This window comes from Carcharodon carcharias, chromosome 9, assembly GCF_017639515.1.
Source record: "Carcharodon carcharias isolate sCarCar2 chromosome 9, sCarCar2.pri, whole genome shotgun sequence".
In the NCBI taxonomy this organism is placed as follows: domain Eukaryota; kingdom Metazoa; phylum Chordata; class Chondrichthyes; order Lamniformes; family Lamnidae; genus Carcharodon; species Carcharodon carcharias.
The window spans coordinates 42,949,807-42,973,079 of NC_054475.1; the positions used below are offsets into that span (position 1 = coordinate 42,949,807).

Consider the following 23,273-nt stretch of genomic DNA (forward strand, 5'->3'; position numbering starts at 1 on the left):
CAAATTAATTTGCAATGAAATGATCTTGGCTCTACATCAAGACAAGCCAGATTACATAATTTAGGAGTGAAGTAGGACAGCTCAAATCCAGGCAAATGGTGATTAACCACCTTAAGGGGATAGCCTCATATTCCTCTAGTTTCACACTGCAACTGGTGCAAACATTCCCGTAGAAGCTTCAGCGTTAACCTTTATAACATCAGCAGGGAGTCAAATGGTTCCTCAACTCTTCATCAACATTAACCTGTATCTTCGTGCTGGTGAATGAAGTTGTGTGCATGCAAGTAGCTTTGCCTTTGGGAAAAGAACATCATGCACCTGGAAGGAAAGCTCGTGTCTGCCAATCCTGCACGCTCAAATTACTGGGCTCAAAGCAGCAGCTGTAATCATAAATATGGCCACAAAGCATTAATCCATTGTACTGTTTTTGGTCACTGCTAACACAGTCTCACTGAGAACCTCAAGGACAGACTGGAGATACAGGGAAGGAAACGTCTGACCGAGAAAACAGAACCATGGGAGCTTTTTTGTCTGTTCTTTTCAAGGGAGATGCGTGTCACTGGCTAGGCCAGCATTTTTATTGCCCACCCCTAAATGCCATTGAGAAACCACAACCACCTTGCTTTGTGCTCAGTATGAATTCAACCAGTGGAGAGTTTAGCCCCTGATTCCCATTGGCTCCAGGTTTGCTAGGGCTCTTTGATGCTGCTGTCAGTCAAACGCTGCATTGATGTCAAGGGAATTCACTCTCACCTCACGTCTGGAGTTCAGCTCTTTTGTCCATGTTTGAACTAAGACTGTAATGAAGTCAGGGGCTGAGTAGCCCTGGCGGAACCCAAACTGAGTGTCAGTGAGCAGGTTATTGCTGAGTAAGTGCCATTTGATAGCACAGTTCACTCTCCTTCTATCACTTCACTGACGATCAAGAGTAGACTGAGGGGTGGCAATTGGCCAGGTTGACTTTGTCCTGCTTTTTGTGGACAGGACATACCTGGGCAGTTTTCCACATTGTTAGGTAGATGCCAATGTTATAGCTGCACTGGAACAGCTTGGCGAAGGGCACAGCTATTTATGGAGTACAAGTCTTTAGTACTATTGCTGGAATATTGTCATATAGACTTTGCATCATCCAGTGCCTTCAGCAGTATCTTGATATTACTTGGGAGTGAATCGAATTGGCTGAAAACTGTCATCTAAGATGCTAAGGACCTCATCCACTCTGCACTTCTAGCTGAATCTTGTTTCAAATGCTTCATCCGTGGCTTTTGTACTGATGTGCTGGGCGTCCCCATCTTTGAAGAAGGGGATATTTGTGGAGCCACCATTAATTGTCCACCACCATTTATAACTGGATGTGGCAGGACCGCAGAGCTTAGATCTGATCCATTGGTTGTGGGAACAATTAGCTCTATCGCATGCTGCTTTTGCTGTTTGGCATATGAGTCATCCTGCATTGTAGCTACACCAAGTTGGCACCTCATTTTTAGGTATACCTGGTGCAGCTCCTGGCATGCCCTCCTGAATTCTTCATTTAACCAGGGTTTATCTCCCAGCTTGATGATATTGGGAGAGTGCAGGATTTGCGGGCCATGAGGTTACAGATTGAAGTTGTACACAATTCTGCTGCTGACGATGGTCCACATCACCTCATGGATGCCCAGTTTTGAGTTGCTAGATCTACCCAATTTAGCACAGTGGTAGTGCCACACAACACAATGGAAGCTATCCTCAATGTGAAGATGGGAGTTCATCTCCACAAGGACTGTGCACGGTGGTCACTTCTACTGATACTATCATGGGCAGTTACTTCTGCTACAGGTAACCTGGTGAGGATGAGGTCAAATGAGTTTTTCCCTTTTTTTGGTTCCCTCACCACCTGCCACAGGCCCAGTCTAGCAGCCATGTCCTTTAGGACTCAGCCAGCTCGGTCAGTAGTGGTGCTATCGAGCCACTCTTGGTGATGGATATTAAAGTCCCCCACCCAGAGTACATTCTGTGCCCTAGCCACCATCAGTGCTTCAACATGGTGGAGTGCTGTTTTGTCAGGTGGAGGGGCGGGGAATAAGGTGTCAAAGGTGGCAAAGGCTGTGGTAGGTGATTATCAGCAGGAGGTTTTCTTGCCATGTTTGACCTGATGCCAAAAGACTTTGTGGGGTGTAGAATTGATGTTAAGGACTCCCAGGGCATCTCCCTGCTGACTGTCTACCACTGTGCCACCACAGGTCTGTCTTGCCGGTGGGACAGGACATACCCAGGGATGGTGATAGTGGTATCTGGGACACTGTCTATAAGGTATGCAGGAAGCAGTTAGCACATACAGCAACTGACAAAACAACTTTGATCAATACCTTTCAGTTCTTCTATAGCATATCAACTATATTGTGCCAACAGCTTTCAAAAACAATACTCAGAAATTGTTACATTTCCTGCCACAATATCAAATGTTGCTGAAAGAAAGCCTGCCAAAGGACACCGATCAATTCAATATCCATCAGGTGACAAAATTGGATCAAACGAATGAAAAATTTCTGGCTGCCTTTGATACAACAGGCAACATTAGACAGGCTCATTAAGTCACTTTTTGGAGAGGAAGGAGTCTATGATTTATTTTTAAAACAAGGCTAGGAACTGGAAGGCTGAATAACTTTTGATCTAGCTGCTCAAAAGCTTAATGAACATTTGATACCAAAAAAAAAGTCAAAATGAAGTGAATCTTTTCTGTAGCCTAACCAAGGGCTATTGAATTGCTGGATGTGGTCATGCACCATGTGGTCATTGGTGGATCATACCGGAATTCAGCAATCCCAGCAAAATGGCCCAATTCCAAGTGTCAGATAACATACGAACAGCAAAACAGTGATGCAAATATGAATGTGCATAACCAGCAGAACAACCAGCAGAAAAGTCGTCACGACCAGAAACGCCTGCAAGTTACTACAAAGTTAGTGACACAGAGGAAGATAGGGAACATTCCGGTCTGAGATGAGTCCTGTGTATCACATGGTAACCAATGTCATCTTGTAAGAGGTTGCCAACTAAGTGACCATACTTCATCAGAAAGCAAACACAGCTCAAATTCTTAAACACAAGGCACTCAAATCGAAGAACAATTAGACAATAAAGTAACACCCAAAAGAAACTATTTGGCAAAACACCAAGACTCGCAGTTGGAGTCCACTCAAATAAAAGCACAACAGGGCAGGTCTAGAGAGATTGCAAGAGATTCTAATGAAGCAAGCACACTTTTAATCGCCAGACCAGTGCTAAGTGAAACCATCGTTAGTAAATGAGCAAATTTCAAGAATTAAATCTGTCCTTCTCAAAAGTAAGATGGAAAAGAAAGAAAAAAACCGGGCAATAGAAAAGAGAGGGTCTAAGATGGAAGAAGAGTTAAAAGATATGTCCCAGTCAGCTGGCTGCAGGATGAGATACCTCATGAAGCGATAGTGCTGCAGTGACTGAGTTAACCATTTTCTACAAATACAGGAATAACTGACAATTATTCCTTTGCTATCCAGGGCAGAAAAAGACAAAAGAAAATGTTACCTGGCAACGCTTGATCTAGGTCTTCAGAAGAGATTAAATAGCCTGATGCTAATGCTAAGCCAAATGGTGAACTCGTTCTCCAAGACACACCATTCAGAGCATTGTGTAAACTACACGCTATTGTTGTAACATTAGCCCAAAAAGAAAACTAAGGCACTGTTATGATGTGGCAGGTGATGTGTGCCAGGCAGACCAAATCCAAGGGGAACTTGGCCACGTTATCACAATGGTTTTGCAATCTGTATTTATTATGAGAAGATTTGTGCACTGAATTCAGAAGTAATGAGTCCACTAACATCTTTAGAGATTTTAAAAACTAAATTAAAACATTTATTAACAAAAGATTTCAAGCACATACATAAGATTACAGTTACTTAATACTATAACAAATCCTAAAATTCCTAATTAACCTGACTCCCAACTGCATATTCCCTTTAAGGCAACAGTTCAAAATAGATTTTAAATTTGAATAGCAAGCCAGCAAGTTTACCACAGCACCCACTCGACAGTGAAATCCCAAAGGCTTCCCTCCACCTTTCATTACTGGACACAGCAAACTTCTGCAAAAGTGGCTGGAGGCTTCCCAAAGGCTATTTTACACACTCCTCTTAAATCTTACATGCCCCCCCTAACATAGCTTTCCATTCTCTATTTCTCTCTCTTTAATCTGTAAATTCCATTGTTCTATATGTCTTTGGAAATATACTTTTCCCATAATATAAAAATATTTCATGTTGTCAATATGGTCAGTACCTTTGGGAAAAATAAACACACTTCTTGGCCTTGCTTATCTTGTCAGTTGTAAACATCCTATCATCACTTTGAAACCAACCAACTCCTTCACTTATCTAAAAATACAAATTTCCTTCACACCCTACATGCTAAGACCTTATCCATGTTTACTCATTAGCATTTCAAATGCCTTTTACCCCTAACTTCTCTTGATAATTTCAAGCTTGTAATCTATCTGACTCTAATTCAATTAACTCAGCTACACAGACAGCCATCCATACTCACATCCATAAACTCACTTTACAATAAACCAGAATAATATAATGAAAAAATGTCGGTTTCATGACAAGGCAAATTTGTGGAAGATTTGATCAATGGCTGGATTTCATGCTGAGTCACATTGCCCACAAATAACACTTAACCTCTGCAGATCAGGATTATTGGATGAACTTTGGCAAAGGTAACATTGGATTGCTATGGTGAATCCCCCCTGTGGAGATCGTTTCGTGATCAAAGCTGAACTTTCCAAGTACCTAGTAGTTCAGGGCCTTCTCAATCAGGGGATTGCAAGAAGTTTTCAATGGGTTCAGCCATAAATAAATCTGATTTTATTTTGAATCCCAGGAGATAAAAAAAATGAAAAAAACCATTGCATAAAAGAAGGGATTGAACTGAGCAAACTGGTGGCTTCGGTGCCAACTTTGGACCACTGTTTGCCTTCTCCAGAATACGTGTGATGATGGCAGCAGTTGCCACCTACGTCAGGCCCCTAATGGGTGGCAAGAGAGAGATGCGGCAGTCACTCTCCCAGCTCAAGCGCTCCATCCAGGTTCCACTGTATATCACACCTTACCCACTCCACTCCCACAACATTTGTCTGAATACCATGCTGTGTGGGTTACAGTTTCCCCTCCTCCAGGCTAACTACTTCTAATTTTACCCCTCACTTCCTGATGCCTCACACTGCCATTCGTCACCAGTGGCAACTCGAAACCATTGGGTTCAAGCACCCCACAACTTTTGAAATCAGCCAGTGGCGGCTCCCTGTCGTACAAACGCTTTTGTTTCAGATTTGAATTCTTATGTCCTTTTTTTGTTATTTGCATGGTCGCAATTGTCAATCAGATGAAGGGGCAAGGAAAAAGGCTTGGAAGAAGAGGAGCAGAATATATCACCACTTTGAAACTATTGGCATTGACAATTATTATCAACAAAACTGAACCCATCTGCAAACTCATTTAGATAGTTTTTACTGTATAATATTCCCCATTTTCTCTCCTCCTGTCTTCAAAGTGCTCAGTCGCACTGTTACAAGGGTATTGGCTGGCCTTTGGAGCCCAACTCCATTCTTCACCTGCAAGCCTATACTTTTGACTGGTTGCAGTCTTACTCTACCAAGGAGGGCATCACAGACAGAACTAATTGTTCCCACCCCAATATCAGCCTCCAGCTAAGATTTCAATCTTCCAGGGTTGACCTGGAACCATTCAACAACGTTAACTTGAACACTGTTGTGAGCAACTGGGGAGATGGGGAAATCACACAGTCTTAAAAAAAGTGTTCTTCCTGTTGTGTTCAGTGTACACTTTTGCTTAACACTTATAAAAGCAGTGGAGATGGAAATTGGGGGGGGTGTTGGGGTTAAAGGCCATTTGACTGACGAATCAACAGAGACCAACTGATATGCCTCTCCGAAATGGGAGTCAAGGATTGAGTGGGAAGAGGGAGACTGGAGGAGGAGGGGTCAAGTGATTGGGGCTCGTGGAGGAATAGGGGGAGCGGTATGGATGTGGGGACCTTTATGGTCTGCAGCGGCAGTATAGCTACAGCAATAACATAGTGAAGGGGATCGGCATTAAAATAGTTTTTATACAGAAAAAACTTATTTCATGTTGAGGCAGTCCATGGAATTTTTATATGGGGTGGGGGGCGGTGATGTGTGTGTGTGTGTGTGTGTGTGTGTGTGTGTGTTGGGGGGGCGGAGAGGAAAGCTTCAGAAGCAAAAAGTTAGAACTCCTAATAGAAAATACAATGAAATCCACAGCAACAACAGGACTGTTCAGTTTGGCAAAAATGTTTCCCCACTTGGCAATCCCTGAAGTTTTGAAAAATGCTCAGTATTCACCCTTCAATGGCAATGACTTCAAAAGTTTTGCGCATTACTCCTTCCAATATCAGATTATTGGTTGAAAGCCAATTCAGAGAGACAGTGCTCAGAGGGAGAGAAAAAAAAACGTCAAAAAACTAGCTTTGCAGTAACCATCAAGAAAAACTGAGTAATTTCCTAAACAGCTACGGAGCAACGCACACACACACAATCTACAGATAAGTTATCTGTTGGCATCAAACTCTGGATCAGGCTGACCGCTTCTCTGCCACGATCCAGACCAGAATATAAACTGACAATATAAAGATATGCTGATCAACAAACCTGAAATATGGTATTAAAGCTGACAATGATTGCCCAGTTTTGTTTTGCCAGTGCCTGACAAACCAGCACAATCATTTAATCCTGGACCATGCAATGTGATTACAGTCAGAATACCCATAATTACTGTTCAGTGACAGGGGCATGCTATCACAAGGAATTTATCACACTTCACACTCCTCAAATACCAGAAACACTTTCCATTTACTTCAAGTGGTGAGGAAGCGAAAGACAATCAGTTACCATAGTAAGAAGGATTATATTTACACAATCCACCAGAAGAACACCCACGATGCTAAAGCCTAACAGGCGACCACCTTGGTATTTGATCAAAATGTGTAAAATCCCAACTTCCCATCTACTGCAAATTACTACACCTCATAGCTGATATTGTTACATGGACATAGTGTGGCAGTTTAGCCAGTATAAAGCAATGTCACTTTTCATGAGATAGCAAAATAACATGAGAAATAGGAGGCGGAGGCCATTTGGCCCTTCAAGTCTGCTCCACTATTCAATAAGAACATAGCTGATCAACCACCTCAAAATCCAACTTCCTGCACAATCCCCATAGCCTTAAATTTACTTAGTACCCAAAATTTATCAACTTGTCTTGAATATACTTAATGACTGAGCATCCACATCTGCAGTTGAGAATTCCAAAGACTCTCAACTCTTTGAATGAAAAGTAATTTCTCCTCATCTCAGTCCTAAATGGCTGACCCCTCATTCTGAGACTGTGATGCCTAGTTCTAGACTCTCCAGCCAAGAGCAACATTCTCCAAATATCTACCCTGGGAAACTCCATAACAATTTTATGTTTCAATTAGGTTCTTCTAAATTCTAATGAACCAAATACCTAGTTAACTTATAATATTTTCAGTCCAGGAAACCAGCCCAGTGAACCTATGTTGCACTCCCTCTGAGGCAAATAAATCCTTCCTTATGTTAGAGATCAAAACTGTACACAGCACTCCACGTGTGATCTCACCAGCATCTTGTATAATTGTAGTAAGACTCATTTAATCTTCTACTCCAATCCTTTTGCAATGAATGCTAACATAACATTTGCAATCCTAATTGCACTGTGTGTACCTACACCGATGGACAGCAGCAGTTTGAGAGAAGCAACCACATTCTCAAGGGCAATTAGGGATGGGCAACAAATGCTGGTCTAGCCAGTGATGCCCAAAACCTGTGAAAGAATGAAAAAAAAGCAAAACACATGGGTTCAGTTAGTAGATTGCTGTAGGAATGTACTGAAGCACTGCTAGTGCAAGATACAAGTGATAGCTTTCATACAGTGATTGGAGGATCCCTTCACATAAATGCAGTTTTGGGCTTCATGAACACCAAGAGCTCCAGTTACAATGACATTTGGCAACAATCCTCATTGTGTTATTAACTTCAGCAAAGGATCAATGGGCCTGGTTTATAATTTAACCTTGAGGGATGCTTTTGCTAGTGGGTGAGGAGAGAAGGGAGGAAAGGCTCCTGCTGTTCATTGAAAATGCTGCTAGCTTCCAATGAAAAATCAGAACGTTTCATCTTCAGATTATTTTAAACTCGATTATGTCAGTGCTCTTCTCCTTTCAAATCCCTCATACCCTGGAAAACCCTCTGGCCAAGAGAGAAGTCAGCCATTGTGCTCCCAGGTCACTAGCAGCACCACTGCATGTCTAAGTGCTTCCCAGGTGTCAACAGCTATATTGCTTGTTCTCACTGGGGAGGTAGACAGCCTGTGTATTCTGCATTCCCTAGTGGATTGTTCCCAGACATGGCCAATCCACTAGGGAGTGCATTTTTTCAGGCTCTCAATTTTTCAGAGAGATTTTAAAAATGTATATTATAATTATTTCTTACTTTTTTGTCTCTTTTCTTTCCTAATCTAATATCTTTCCCCCTCTGTTTCTCTTTCGGTACTTGATTTGACAATGAATTCGCCCTCTTTAATGCAATTTCCTTCTCAGTCCTTCCTGTGTTTATTTCACAATTTTTAAATTTCATTGGTTAAGGAAGTGCACTGTTTGATCATGTTTCAGGTGCCTTGCTTCCTTCACAGTGCCATTAGCAGCTTGCACTTAAAGCAACTTTGTGGACAAATTATTTTATGAGCTAAAGGGTGCAGGGGCGAATCTAAAGACACCATTCAATGCCTGCCACAGCGAATTCCGGGCCATTGCCTCACTGATTTTTGCAGTGCATTGCCTCAGGAATCATCTTCTATATGCAAAACAAGGCAAATGTCCACTTGCAAGTTTTTTTTGAAGCATGTAAAATATATTCAAACCCTCAAAAACTCCTTTAAAGCACTCCCTGGACATCTGATCAAAGCACCTCATTCAAACGACTGCCATTCGCTAATCAAAATTATACTGTGGACCTGAAGTTGAAAACAATTAAAACAGTCAAATTAAGGGGACTGTATTGATGAGACAGATTAATTATTTCAAGCTCCTTTATTTGAAGACTTGTTCTAAATATGCGGCCTACATACAATTTGTCCTGTATGCATTCTCACCTCCAGAATAAAGGTTATCCATAATATCAGGAAGTAATAGAGCAAGTGGCCTTTACTTGCATCACATTTTCTAAATATCCAATCACAGTGCTCTGTGTTGATCAGCGGAAACTCACTGTTCATCAGGCTGATTGATAATAGGCACTGAAAACTCAAGAGACACAACTCATTGGTAGGAATTATTGATGCTGCACTACTCCCAGCTCCAGTTAGCAGCTTCCATTGGAGGAACTAACCACTGCAATGCAGCTGTTTAAAAAAGAATAATAACATATCTTTTCAGCAGCATGTGGATGTGAACCAAGCTTCTGGTCATCTGACCCAATTTCTCCTAATACGACTTGATTTCATTCTTGGTCTGTGAAGCACCTTGGGATGTTTTATTATAGTAAAAGCACAATACAAATTCAACTTGTTGCTGTTTTCCTGATTATGAATCCAATTGAGAAAATTATGTTTGTATTTGTACCTAATTCAACACTTCCTATACATTCTCTATACATGGGACATTTACTGGTCAAAAATTGTTTTCATCAGCTCTGCAAATTATAATGGCAGCCATGTATAGTTATTGATACTATGACAATGAGGATTGGAAATGTTGAGAAATTTGCCAGCAGAAGTTTCCCTCCTTCCCCTTTATGGAGATGACAACTCCTTTACTCGGGTGCAACTCCACAGATAGTTAAATTAATTGCATTCCGTAGCAAGTAAGCCAAGTCAAGCCATCTCACCTGGCTGAATTCCTGTTCGCTAGTGAAAAAGGAGTTAAAACATAATTGAATTTTTCATCCTAATCAGAACCAGGAAACATTGGGCTGAATATACTCCTCAAGGACTAACATGAACTGGTGTTCATTTTGCAACTATGGTTTCAACACTACTTACTGCATAGAGAAAATATGCATTTCTCCAATAACATGGTGAAACAAAACTCAATATGCTAATTGACTTGCTGTCCATTGTGACACTCATCAATGGCATAGGTAAAATAACCTCTACAAAAATGGTTCCAAAAATTGCTTGAATGTAATAAAAATAACAATGAAGGCTTGAATATGTTTTGAAGAACACAACATAACAAAGGATTCATAAAATCACTGAATGGTTACAGCACTGAAGGAGACCATTTGGCCTGTCATGTTTGTGCTGGCTCTCTGGAAAATCAACTCACCTCGACCCACTCCCATCCTTGTGGGCCTGCAAATTTTTCACTTCACACTATTATCTAATTCTCTTTTGAAGGCCTCAGTTGAATTTGCCTCCAACACAGATTCAGGCAGAGCATTCCAGATCCTAACCACTTGCTGAGGAAAATCTTATTTATGCAGGTCACCATTGCTTCTTTTGCCAATCATCCTTAATCAATGTCCTCTGCTTCTTGACCGTTTTGCTAACAGGAACAGTTTCTCGCTATTTACTCTATCCAGACCCCACACAATTTTGAAAATCTCAATCAAATCCTCAGATAATATTAATCAACCAATTGAGCATCAGATTCTCAGGTTATATCCTCTGAACTTTTATTCATGCTTATCAACAGACTCTAGTCCATGCATTAAACGACCTAAATCAATTTATTAAATTAATAATTCACTTTGATTCCTACAGGAGGATTTTCATATCATCCCATTATCAAAAGGGCTGGAACATGGTCCAAATTTGGTTCACCAGAACCAGAAAGACTTCATTAATTTGCGGTCAGCACACAAGCCTCAATGCTGACAGAATAGCTATTCTTAATAACTTATGCACTTTTTATTGCCGTTTGTCTCACTGCCAAAGGATGGAATTGAAGAGAAAATAAAGAAGTCCCTCAAGTCTCCTGTGTAAAGTAAGCCTATTTTTTGCAGTGCTACATCATTATATTAATTGTTGCACTAAATGTTAATTGTGGTGCTGGGTGTGATTATATCATGACACTCAACACTGAAGACTGAAGTTACAATGTTGCATCTTATACTTTGCATGCAAGCAAACTGTGAAGGCTACTTTCAGTCATGAATTTCAGTCCTGCAGGAAATCAAAACCTGTATTTATATCTTCTGAATAGTAGGACTGTAGTTGTATGTATACACATGTTCAGCCAGTTCTGGTCTCTCAACTGAAACTTGTAAACGATGTAAGCAGGGGCACAATATTTAGGCATGTTCAAACTGACCAGGTGGCAGGACTTGGGTGAGGTAAAGGCAGGGGGGTAGAACGTTTAGTAGAATTAGGGTTGCCAACCCTCCAGGATTGTCCGGAATTGAAGATTAATTTCCTGGGCACTGCCTCAAGAAACCTAGGAGAAACTTCGTTAGGACGTTTATTACTCATTTTCTGTGCATACTTTTCCTTCAGCTACAAAATATTGGAGATGGGAAAAAAGGATGTGTGATTGGGTGCAGTTAGAGGCAGGAAGTTGTGTGATAAAGCATCCAGGAATGTCCAGCTATAGTTGGCAACCCAGGTAGCATTATTGCTCAGGCTCTGATGCTTGCTTTGATACTGGTGAAAATTCCTTGAAAACCTATTAGTTTTAATAATTACTGTCACCACAACAGAAGAGAGAAGTAACTTAAAAAGAGAAAGTGAACTTTTAGTTTGAAATACAGAACTACTTATACAGCCCACTCAAACGACAGACAGGATGGCAACCCTACATTAAGTTGCAACATTTTATTTCAGCTTAAATCACTGTAAACTGCATTTTTACAATAACCGTGCGGCATTCGAGTTTATTCACTGTGTTATTAGGCTGTTCAGGACTGAAAGGGTTAATATGGGACTGGGAAAACAGTACTGCATACATAATAATGTAAAGGGAGCCATATGACTAGTCTGAATGGAGAAAGCACATGGCTTGGACTGAAGAAGCCTACTGTCTTGTATATCTATACATAGTTACGTTCTGCAATTAATGGTTGCTGTTTAGACTCCATGCCTCTGAACCTCTTCCTTATACAACCACAAGAACAAACAACTTTTACTAGGGATGGTCTGACAGCATCTGTGGAGAGAAAGGCAGAGTTAACGTTTCAAGTCCAGATGACTCTTCTTCAGAACAGTCATCTGGACTCAAAACATTAATTCTGTCTTCCTCTCCAAACTTAGGCCTGCTAAGTTTTTCCAGCAATTTTTGTTTTTTTTCCAGATTTCCAGCATCTGCAGTCTTTTGTTTTTACTAGGGAAGGGTTAATTCAATCTATTTATATTGAGCAAATAAATTGAAGGCATAGAATTAAGATTAAATGATCAGTCTGTAGGCCTCATTTGATAATGAACAGGATATGTGTAGCATAAATGTCACAGGGTCCAAACTTCCCAAACTAAACTATGCAAAAATCATTAAGTATACCCCAATAGGTTTCAAGTTTCCGCCAATACTCAAGTGTACAGTCAAACTCTTTAGTGTGCTTGTAATGACAGACAACAAGCACAACCTTGTTAGAAATTTGCAGTCCTACCTCCTGATTGGCTGAAGACAGTTGTTCTTCTAGTGTTGATACCCGCTCCAGTGCAACTCGGAGACGCTCACGAACCTTGAAGAATAAGAACAGGAAATGCACTCAAGCACTTTGTGGTTCATAATTGTAGATTAAGTTAATAAAACTGAACACGTGGAGAGAGAGTTGGGATCCGAGCAGCACAGTGCATTAGGGAATGGTAGGACCCAGCTTCATACCCATAAGTACCTTGCATAGCAAATTACATATCCCAGCCATACAGTGGTTATGTGAGTTTGTAAGGGGGTGGTGGGGGTGCTGCAGATGAGTAGAGGAGCAGTGGGGAACATGACTTCCCAGTAGTCAATGATTAAGCTGCAGGAACAGCATCCTGTTAGGGTGTAGTTATATTGCATACTATGAGTGATGTTTATTTTCACGTGCACAATGGTTGCACAGACCTCAGACCTGGGTGTCTACTGTTGTTCCACTTGTGATTTAGCTGGTGATTCTCAACTGCATTTCCACTCTCTGAATGCCTGCATAACTGGCATCAATATGTTGCCACATTACAGAACAAAAGCTACTATGGAACAACATGTTTGACACGAGTCTGACTGCAAGCCCAAGCATGGTAGTTTGCTCTTCTCCGCCGATGCTGCCACACCTGCTGAGTTTTTCCAGGTATTTCTGTTTTTATATGGGAAACTCCAGTTTATATTGCAGCCACAAATTTGAATTTCCATTGGCGATCCTGTGTGACAAAGTCAATCCAACTCCAGAGGCAATAATGCCAGTTTTCCATGAAGCAGAAACTGCTTTGTCCTGACCTAAATGTGGCAGAATAATGTATGCAGAACTAGCCATAATACTGGGAGAACAGGAAGGAGAGACGGAGAAAAAGCTACGCTCATCGTAACACTATGAATGCTTTTCTTATTTAACAGTCAACGTGGCAGCAAACACTCTTCAAAGGGGAAGTCGACAGTGCTTGTGACAATGAGAGCTTTTGGAATAAATAAAACAGTATCAATCTGACACTTACCCTGAAGGTCAAGGGCAAGATCTGAACCCTGAAAATATCTCAGGAGATAAAGCCATCACTGGGAAACAAGTGAAGAATTTAAAATAACCCCAGAAACTCAGTAAAGAAAAATCAGCGAGATTCAGGATATAAAACAATCTCCCATTTAGGGCACTGTTGTTTGTTAACTCATCAATAAACTGATCAGTACCAGTAATTAAAATGGAGAGTAAGTACCTATCGCTTTAAAACAAAATACTGTGACAAGTAGCCACAGACAGGCCTGTTCTCAACTCACGTGACTATTCTTCAGGAAGCTCCATTTGATATTAACATTTGGAGCTCAGTGGCAGCTCATGTGTACAGCACAGACTAACATACATGGCTGAACACAGACTGATATGCCTGACTATCTGTCACTTTCTAAATTCTCTCCTGTGTGCCACATTTCAATTTTTCTGTATCATCCACCCCAAGTTTCTGATATGTTGGCAGACTGAATACATGTTGATTATGAGTTTTGTCTGGGCTACCTTTACGTGGGTAGATAAAGAAGCCATCAATTTAAACAGAATGCTCATAGTCTCCATGAGTCATGTCATGACAGGAGTCACTCCAAAAATACACATTTTGAATTTATCATGTGGAGAGCTGCAGGTAGGAACCTGACATTTCGATGTTCTATAACACTGTCTCACCAAGTTACAATTTGCTAACTGCCCTGGGAGCATTGAAACCTTCGCAATATAGAACTCAGGATTGGTTTGGGCAATTTTTCAGGCAATGGGATTATGAGTTGTGATCTGCCCAGGCCAATTCTGATGGATGTGGGCAGTGCCTAAATTTCAGACTATCATTTACAATTGTTGAGTAGGGATGAATGTCTGCTGCACTGATGGCTGCTTCTGCACTCAGCGGGGAGCTGAGCAGCATTTATAGAAAGCACATGGTGCAGCCAGCCTTCTGTTCTTAATGGCAGTTTGTTCTTCTTCAAGGAAAGCTGCAATGAATTACAGGTGGCTAGTGCTTATTTTATTTCTGCAATTGTGAAAAAAAATGGAACAACAATGAAGACAGAGGTCTCCATTGTTAGAGATGCAGGGCTGGGGACCTCAGTGCTGGAGGTGTACAGGAGGAGAGACACCATGGCTCTGCAGAGGCCCAGGAAGCCTTGAAAGATCACTCTGAGAAGGGAATGTGAGCAGGTGGCCAGGGAGATGAATTGTCAGTGTCCAGTCCCAAGAACCCAGCAGCAGTGCCACAAGAAGGCTAATGACTTCACACGAGCGGTCAAAGTCAGTGAATGTACCTTCACATAACATCTCCAATCCAGCACTCCACCAACCTTTCATGTTGCTCAATGCACCACATCCCCGTCACTCACCCAGCAGCAGTCCCTGGCACACAGGACTCATGTCAACATCCAGTTACCACCCACTTCACTCTCACACATTCTTACATTCACCTCTCACTGGCTCCACAATCTTTCAGCTGTTCTGCTGTAGCAGGCGCATTACCCAAACACAGAGCTACACAATTGTTAACATTTCTCCCTCTCTCATGAATGACATGATGGAACACAATAATAGGGATCAGAGCAGAACCAGCAGGTAATGAGGATGCCTGCATCTCCTGGGCCCTATGTAGGCCATGTTCCTCTGCATCATGATGCGACAGAACTCGTGGCATCCTGCATCACTGAGAACATTCAGTATGATGGTATGGTTGCTGCAGATGCTACCACCACTCTTGCTTCCCATCCTACTACCCCTTCCCTCACACCAACCTTCTCCTTTCGATTTTCTACTTTCAGACACCCAAAGAGGTGCCCCCTGTCCAATCACAGTAGCCACAGCCCTAATGAAGAGTGCAGCCACAAGCTCAGATACTGACATGGTATGTGCCTTAGAAATGATACAGGGTTAGGATCTGCATATGGTGAGTCAGTGAGCATGAGTGGGCTGCAGCCATGCCGGGGGAAAGGATCATTTCTGTGCAAGTTCCCTTAAGGGGCAAGGTTTTGGACAAGTTCTGCTACCAGGGGTCTCAAGTGAGGACCTCAATGGTGTGACACACTGGAGAACATTGATGAGGATGCTCACTGAAATGCTTGGTGCATTGGCTGAGGTGTCAGCCAGTCTCCTGTCACTGTTGAAGAGCACGAAGAGTCAAGTTTCAATTTAGCAGAGAGTATGGTGCAGAGCATACTCTCTCTGCAGCCTCTGCTCATTCTCTCTGACATGTTCCATACCCAGAGGCACTGTGGCTGCAACCCCCATATCTGCTGTAGCCTGTGTGGGGACAGGTCATGTAATCCTCTGTCCTCCCTGCAATAATGCAGCAGCACTGCCTGCCAATTCCAGGAGTTCACTAGAACGACTCCAAAAACATCTCCAAAGACTTTACAACAGAAATTCTTCAAAATTACCTCACCTGCAAGACTTACTTCTCTAGAGCTGTCACAAACACACATACGAATTAGGAGCAAGAGTACGCCATTCGGCCCCTTGCTCCTACTGCACTATTCAATAAGATCATTACTGATCTCATTTTAATCTCAACTGTCCATTCCTGCCAACCCCGGATAACCTTTAAACCTCTTGCTTGTCAAGAATCTATCTACCTCTGCCTTAAAGATATTCAAGGACTTTGCCTCAACCACTTTTTGAGCAAGAGAATTCCAAAGTCTCTCAATCCTCAAAAAAAAACTTTTCCTCATCTCTGTTCTAAATGGATGACCCAGTATTTTTAAACAGTGACCCTGAGTTTTAGATTCTCTCACAAGAGAAAATATCTTTTCCACATCCACCCTGTCAAGTCCCCTAAGGATCTTATATGTTTCAATCAAGTTGCCTCTTACTCTTCTAAAATCCAATGGATACAAGCTTATCCTATCCTCATAACAACACGCCCATGCCAAGTATTAATCTAGTAAACCTACTCTGAACTGCATTTACATCTTTCCTTAAATAAGGAGACCAATATTGTACACAGTACTCCAGATGTGGTCTCACCAATGCCTTGCATAACTGAAGCATAACCTCTCTACACTTGTATTCAATTCCCCTTTCAATAAATGATAAGATTCTATTAGTTTTGCTCATTTTTGTTGTACCTGCATACTAACCTTTTGTGATTCATGCACTAGGACAACCAGATCCCTCTGTATCTCAGAGCCCTGCGATCTCTCACCATTTAGATAATATGCCTCCAGCAACGCTCAGGTCCAAATTTCATGTCAATGCCCTGGCCCAGTACACGACCAAATTTTACATTTTTTGTTGAAATACTTATTCACACAGTTTAATTTCTAAAGTTAACCTGTCTAACTGATGAAGCAATAGCTCTAAAGCTAAACAGGTTTAATGGACATAGTAATGATTTTGACTTTCTTAAGCAATGGAACACACAGTTTGATAGAATTAGGAAATGACACGGAGTTTGGAAATTTATTTTAAAGAGCGGCAGAATTGAGAGATTTAAGAAAGTAACATTACTGAAAATGTTGCCCCAGCCCATTGCAACTCAGGACAACGGAATGTTTAATACAGAAACTTTTAGCCCATCAATTCCGCGTCCTCGATTCTCACCAGGTTAGGCAGACAGCCTCTTTTCTGCTCCTATATTCTAATATTTCTCTTTTCCAAATAACGACTTCTCTTTGAAAATAAGTTATGGGCTCGACTTCAACAAAGGTTGTAGCAAAGAAATCTAACTATCCCTTAATTCTAGTTGAAATTATGTTCAACTGATGCTCTCTTGTTACCATCTGACTGACTAATAGATGGATGCTGAAGGGTGTGGGCGAATAATGAGTACTGGATGCTTAAACTGATAATTGCCTGAAAGTGCAGGTACAGGGATTTTAAATCATGAAAAAAGGCAACAATATTTGGGTTTTATAAATAGAATCATGCATTATAAGACTAAAGAGAGAAAATGATAAATCATCAGAAAACAGGGCATTGTGTGCAGTCTCAGGCGCCACATTATATAAGTCACTAAAACTACAATGTTTCTATGGCATAGCTTTAATCAGGAAGATGTTGAGAATGGGACTATGGTTGTAAGGAGAGGCTTCAGATACTGGGACAATTTGGGGCCAAGAGGCGATTTAGCAGAGTTCTTTTTGCAGATTACAAAGACATTTTAATAAAGTGAATAGGGAAGGATTATATGATGGGGTAATCAGGTAATGTGGAATCATTAACTTAAAATTAAGGACGAGAGGTTAAAGGAGCAATGTCTTCACACAGGGCATGTGAAGATCTGCAACAGCAGATGAAGATGCTATGCACCTTTTAAGGAAAACTGCATTATTATTTGAAACCAAGAGAGAGGCAGGGCTGTGGGGAGAGAGCACAGCAGTAGGATCAGTTCTAAATTGCTATAGCACAGGCTCTATACACACTGAATTATGATGGAAGCAAATATAGTCGCTCCATTGATTAAAATAAAAATACACTTATAATTACAAACAATGTTTCCTGTTCAGATAAGACATCTGAAACCAGTAATCTGTCAAACTACAGAGAAAAGAAATAGCTGTGTCCTATGTTCCCAATGACCTGTCTACATTTGTTGTGTCGATACAAATTTAAAAATGTGCCCTCTTCAGCTTAATTAGAGCTGAATTATGTGTAAGAACGCTATTCCTCACATCGGTTGGAATCATCCTAGATTTGCACCAAGTGCCGTATCATCCCAAACCTGCCACATTATTTATGCATTCCTGGGAAACACACCGTTTCCATGGCGGGCAGGCTCTTATTCACTCGCCTGCCATCACCGCGCTACTTCATCATGCTGGGCGCCATATTTAAAGTTCAGCCGTGCACATCACATCTTAGTGCTTCTAGCCCACAACTGCTGCAGGAAAGGTACCCAAGGAAGGCAAGACAACTGCATCCCCCAGGTTTAGCGACGCATCATTGGAACACTTTTTGGATGCCATGGACACCCACCAGGATGTCCTCTAACCTCCGCACTGACCGCAGGATGGGCAGTAGCATGACCAAACAGGCTTGGGAGGCAGTGGCAGTGGTGGTCAGCCCTTCAAAAGAGGACAGCCACCCAGTGCCAGAAGAGGATAAATGATATCCTCCATTCTGCCAGAGTAAGTCATTCTTCTCATCATTCTCAATTCACACTCAGAAAGCCATCATACGTCCACAGGGACCTCACACACTGCAGTTCAAAGGACATCATCATTCACTCTCTCACACTGTCGCACTGTCATTATCCTCACCCCATCCATAGGACCACTCACCACCCACAAATGCCAGGTATACTTATTATCTGGCCTGGCAGGTGTGCTGCTTACACTCTCTCCATCTCTATTCATGCAGGACAAGCTGGCACACAACAAGAGGGAGAGGTTGCAGACTGGTGGAGGAATGCCTGAAATAAAGGTCCTCATAGGCTTTGAAAACAGAGCCATCTAGCTGGCCAGTGACAATCTGCACTGGTCCTGTGCTGACAGTGAGGTCGGCGCTGCTCTACCAAGTGAGGGTCCAGCAGTACAACATCCATCAGACAATCATGCAGTGAGTGATGTGTCCTGTTTCACAGGCCACTGCCATGCACTGATCATCTTCCCTTGCTTCTGCAGGCACATGTGAAAAACAGCCGATGGAGTCCATGACCCAGGGCCTTCAATCAAGCTCTGAAGGAAGCTTTGAAGAGGAATCTGGAGACACCCTCCACAGCCTGTCACAGTGCTCATCCACACCTCCACCAGAGCAGAGACAACACACCTTGGTGGAACTTAGCTTTAGAGTAGCCTTGGGATCACAATCTGGTGAGCACATCGCATTGTCTGTTCCACAGCAGGTGGCGGCAGGGACTTCCCAGGTGTCCAGCACTCTGAGAACTGCTGGAGGCCAGATATTTGCTGAGTCCAAGTCAGATGACGAGCCTCTGGACTGGTTCATGTCACAGTTGCAAAGGCAAGCTCAGGAACGTCAGGAAGGGACGTCCGCTACACTCCTCAGATTGCAAGGCACGATGGAGGAGTCCATCCGCCTTCACTCTGAGGTGACAGCGTCGGAATGCCAACGCACCAAGGTCAACACTGATAGGATGGCGGCTGCCATGGAGACCTTGGTCTATGACTTCGTTCTTGCACAGCAGCAGGGGCTCAACTCCATTGCTGATGCTATAGTTGGTCTCCAACAGTGTGTACTCGAGAAGGGTGACGGTCAGCTCGATCTCACTCCAGCTACCCTTTCTTCTCAAGGAGTCAGCCTGGGGCCCTCGGGCACCCGTTGGGAGGAGATCAGCAGGTGTACACTCTGGAGCCATCCATCCAGGTGAGTCCGGGAGCGTCCTGTCTATCCAAATCTGTTTTTCCTGTGACCCCAGAAGCTCCAGCTTCACAGGCCGAGGAGGGTGCCACTCTTACACAGCAGGACCCCAAAAACAGGCCAGAGCCCTCCAGGTCTTGGCCCTCCAGAGGACGCAGGCCAAGGTCATCACAGACAGGGCATCACAATCAGCAGGCTGCCTCCACCTCCGCTGTGGACGTCCAGGGAGCACCAAGACGTAGTGGCAGGGTTAGGAAAGTTAAGAACAATTAGCTGCACAGCCTGGCGTTAATCACTTGTACATAATGATCACAATTGTCAATAAACTCCTAAGAATGTCTCCCTGCCTATGGCTCCTTGTTCTGATGAGCAGTGTTCTTGTCACTCCGACGTAAAACCATTCTGCACAAGATAAAGGCAGTTGTCACAGTCCAGGGCCTCCGTGCCCTCACGGTTGCACTTGTGGGTGTGAGATCTCACACAGAGATCTGCGAAGCCCTGAAAGGAGCCACTGGTGTAGAAATTGAGCAGCGCTGTCACTTTCACGGCCACTGGCAGTGGATGCCCTCCATATCCCCATGGCGCCAAATGCTGCAGCAGCTGGCAGATGCGACCGACCAGTTCCCTAGACATGCGCAGTCTTCACCGACACTGGTTCTCGGTCATCTGAAGGAATGAAAATCGGCATCTATAGACCCTGGGTGTTGCTAGGTGCCAATCAGCAATGGCTCGCTGTGGCTCTTCGGCAGCGCATGCAGGAGCCCTAGCAGCCATTTCTTCCTGAGATTGCTGCTCCTCCCTCTGTGCAGCCAGGAGCCTCAGTCGCCCTCCCCTCCGTCAACTTCACTCTCTGTAGGCCATCAGGCATACAGCTAATTCACCAGGCTCCATGTTCCTAATATACTCCTGCAGGATGAAAGAGAGAGACACATGGGTTAACATGGGTGGACTAACAGCCTTTTGGCTAGGCCAGCATTTACTGCCCATCCCTAGTTGTGCTAAGCTAAGCCATTTCAGAGAGCATTTAAGAATCAACCACATTGCTGTGGGTCTGAAGTCACATGTAGGGCAGACCAGGTAAGGACGACAGATTTGACTAATGGGATTAGTATAACTAATGGGAAACAAAGCAGCAGGTTAGCATGTGGGGAGGGGTTTGGCGGGGGGGGGGGTGGGGGATTCAACTTCATGGAAAATTATGAAAACACTGAAAAGAAAGGAGAGCCCAGGAGAGGCTATTAAAGTCTCCAGAACACAAAATAGGACAGAGTGTTTGGAAAGGGCTAGGAATCTAACTTCAAGCACATCAGATAAAGGGATGACAATGAGAAAGAAGACGGGAAATACAAGACTGAAGGTGTTGTATCTGAATGCACGCAGTATACGAAATAAGGTAAATGAGCTTGTGGCGTAGATTGAAATTGGCAGATATGATGTGGTGGGCATTACAGAGACATGGCTGCAAGGGGATCAGGACTGGGAGCTAAATATCCAAGGGTAGACATCCTATCAAAAAGATAGGCAGGTTGGCAGAGGGGGTGGGGTTGCTTTGTTAATAAGAAATGAAATTAAATCGATAGCAAGAAATGATGTAGGGTCAGATCATGTAGAATCTGTGTGGGTAGAGTTGAGGAACCGCAAAGGTAAAAAAAAACCCTAATGAGAGTTATGTACATGCCCCCGAACAGTAGTCAGGATGTGGGGCACAACATACACCAGGAGATAGAAAAGGTGTGTAAGAAAGGCAAGGTTACAGTGATCATGGGGGATTTCAATATGCAGGTAGACTGGGAAAATCAGATTGGTAGTGGATTCCAAGAAAAGGAATTTGTGGAATGTCTATGAGATGGCTTTTTGGAGCAGCTTGTGGGGGATCCCATTGGGGAACAGGCAATTCTAGATTTAGTGATGTGTAATGAGGCAGATTTGATAAGGGAGCTTAAGGTGAAGGAACCCTTAGGAGGAAGGGACCATAATATGATAGAATTTACCCTGCAATTTGAGAGGAAAAAGCTGGAATCAGGTGTAATGGTTTTACCGTTGAATAAAGGCAACTACAGAGGCATGAGGGAGGAGCTAGCCAGAATTGACTGGGAGATAAGCCTAGCAGGAAAGACAGTGGAACAGCAATAGCAGGAGTTTCTGGGCGTAATTTGGGAGACACAGCAAAAGTTCATCCCTAGGAAGAAGAAGCATACTAAAGGGAGGATGAGACAACCATGGCTGACAGGGGAAGTCAGGGACAGCATAATAGCTAAAGAGAAAGCATACAATGTGGCGAAGAGCAGTGGGAAACCAGGGGATTGGGAAGTCTACAAAGACCAACAGAGGACAACTACAAAAGAAATAAGGAGGGAAAAGATTAAATATGAGGGTAAACTAGCCAGTAATATAAAAGAAGATTGCAAGAGTTTTTTTTTAGATATATAAAGGGAAAGAGAGAGGCAAAAGTGGACATGGGGCCGCTGGAAAATGACGCTGGACAAGTAGTAGTGGGGAACAAAGAAATGGCGGAGGAACTGAATAGATACTTTGCGTCAGTCTTCACAGTGAGGACACGAGTGACATCCCCAAAGTCGGGGGGCAGAGGTGAGTATGGTGGCCATTACCAAGGAGAAGGTGCTAGGAAAACTGAAAGGTCTGAAGGTGGATAAATCACCTGGACCAGATGGAATACACCCCAGAGTTCTGAAGGAAATAGCTGAAGAGATAGTGGAGGTGGTAGTGGTGATCTTTCAGGAATCACTAGAGTCAGGGAGGGTCCCAGAGAACTGGAACATCGCTAATGTAACCCCCCTGTTTAAGAAGGGAGTGAGGCAAAAGACGGGAAATTACAAGCCGATTAGCCTGACCTCGGTCGTTGTAAGATTTTAGAGTCCATTACTAAGGATGAGATTTCAGAATACTTGGAAATACATGGTAAAATAGGGCAAAGTCAGCATGGTTTCATCAAGGGGAGGTCATGCCTGACAAATCTGTTAGAATTCTTTGAGGAGGTAACGAGTAGGTTAGACAAAGGAGAGCCAATGGATGTTATCTACTTGGACTTCCAGAAGGTCTTTGACAAGGTGCCGCACAGGAGGCTGCTCAGTAAGATAAGAGCCCAAGATAAAAGGCAAGGTACTAGCATGGATAGAAGATTGGCTCTCTGGCAGGAGGCAGAGAGTGGGGATAAGGGTGTCCTTCTCAGGATGGCGGCCGGTGACTAGTGGAGTTCCGCAGGGGTCAGCGTTGGGACCACAACTTTTCACTTTATACATTAATGATCTAGATGAAGGAACTGAGGGAA

At 43.0% G+C, this 23,273-nt stretch overlaps 1 protein-coding gene across 1 annotated transcript in view; it reads right to left on the reverse strand.

Moving 5' to 3' along the window:
- The window catches only part of ppfia4 (PTPRF interacting protein alpha 4), a 632,398-nt gene that overhangs the window by 138,685 nt on the left and 470,440 nt on the right, over positions 1–23,273 (reverse strand). Inside the window, exon 5 of the mRNA XM_041195183.1 lies at positions 12,644–12,751. Within this exon, the coding sequence (XP_041051117.1) occupies positions 12,644–12,751 (108 nt within the window). The remainder of the gene's footprint in view (positions 1–12,643; positions 12,752–23,273) is intronic.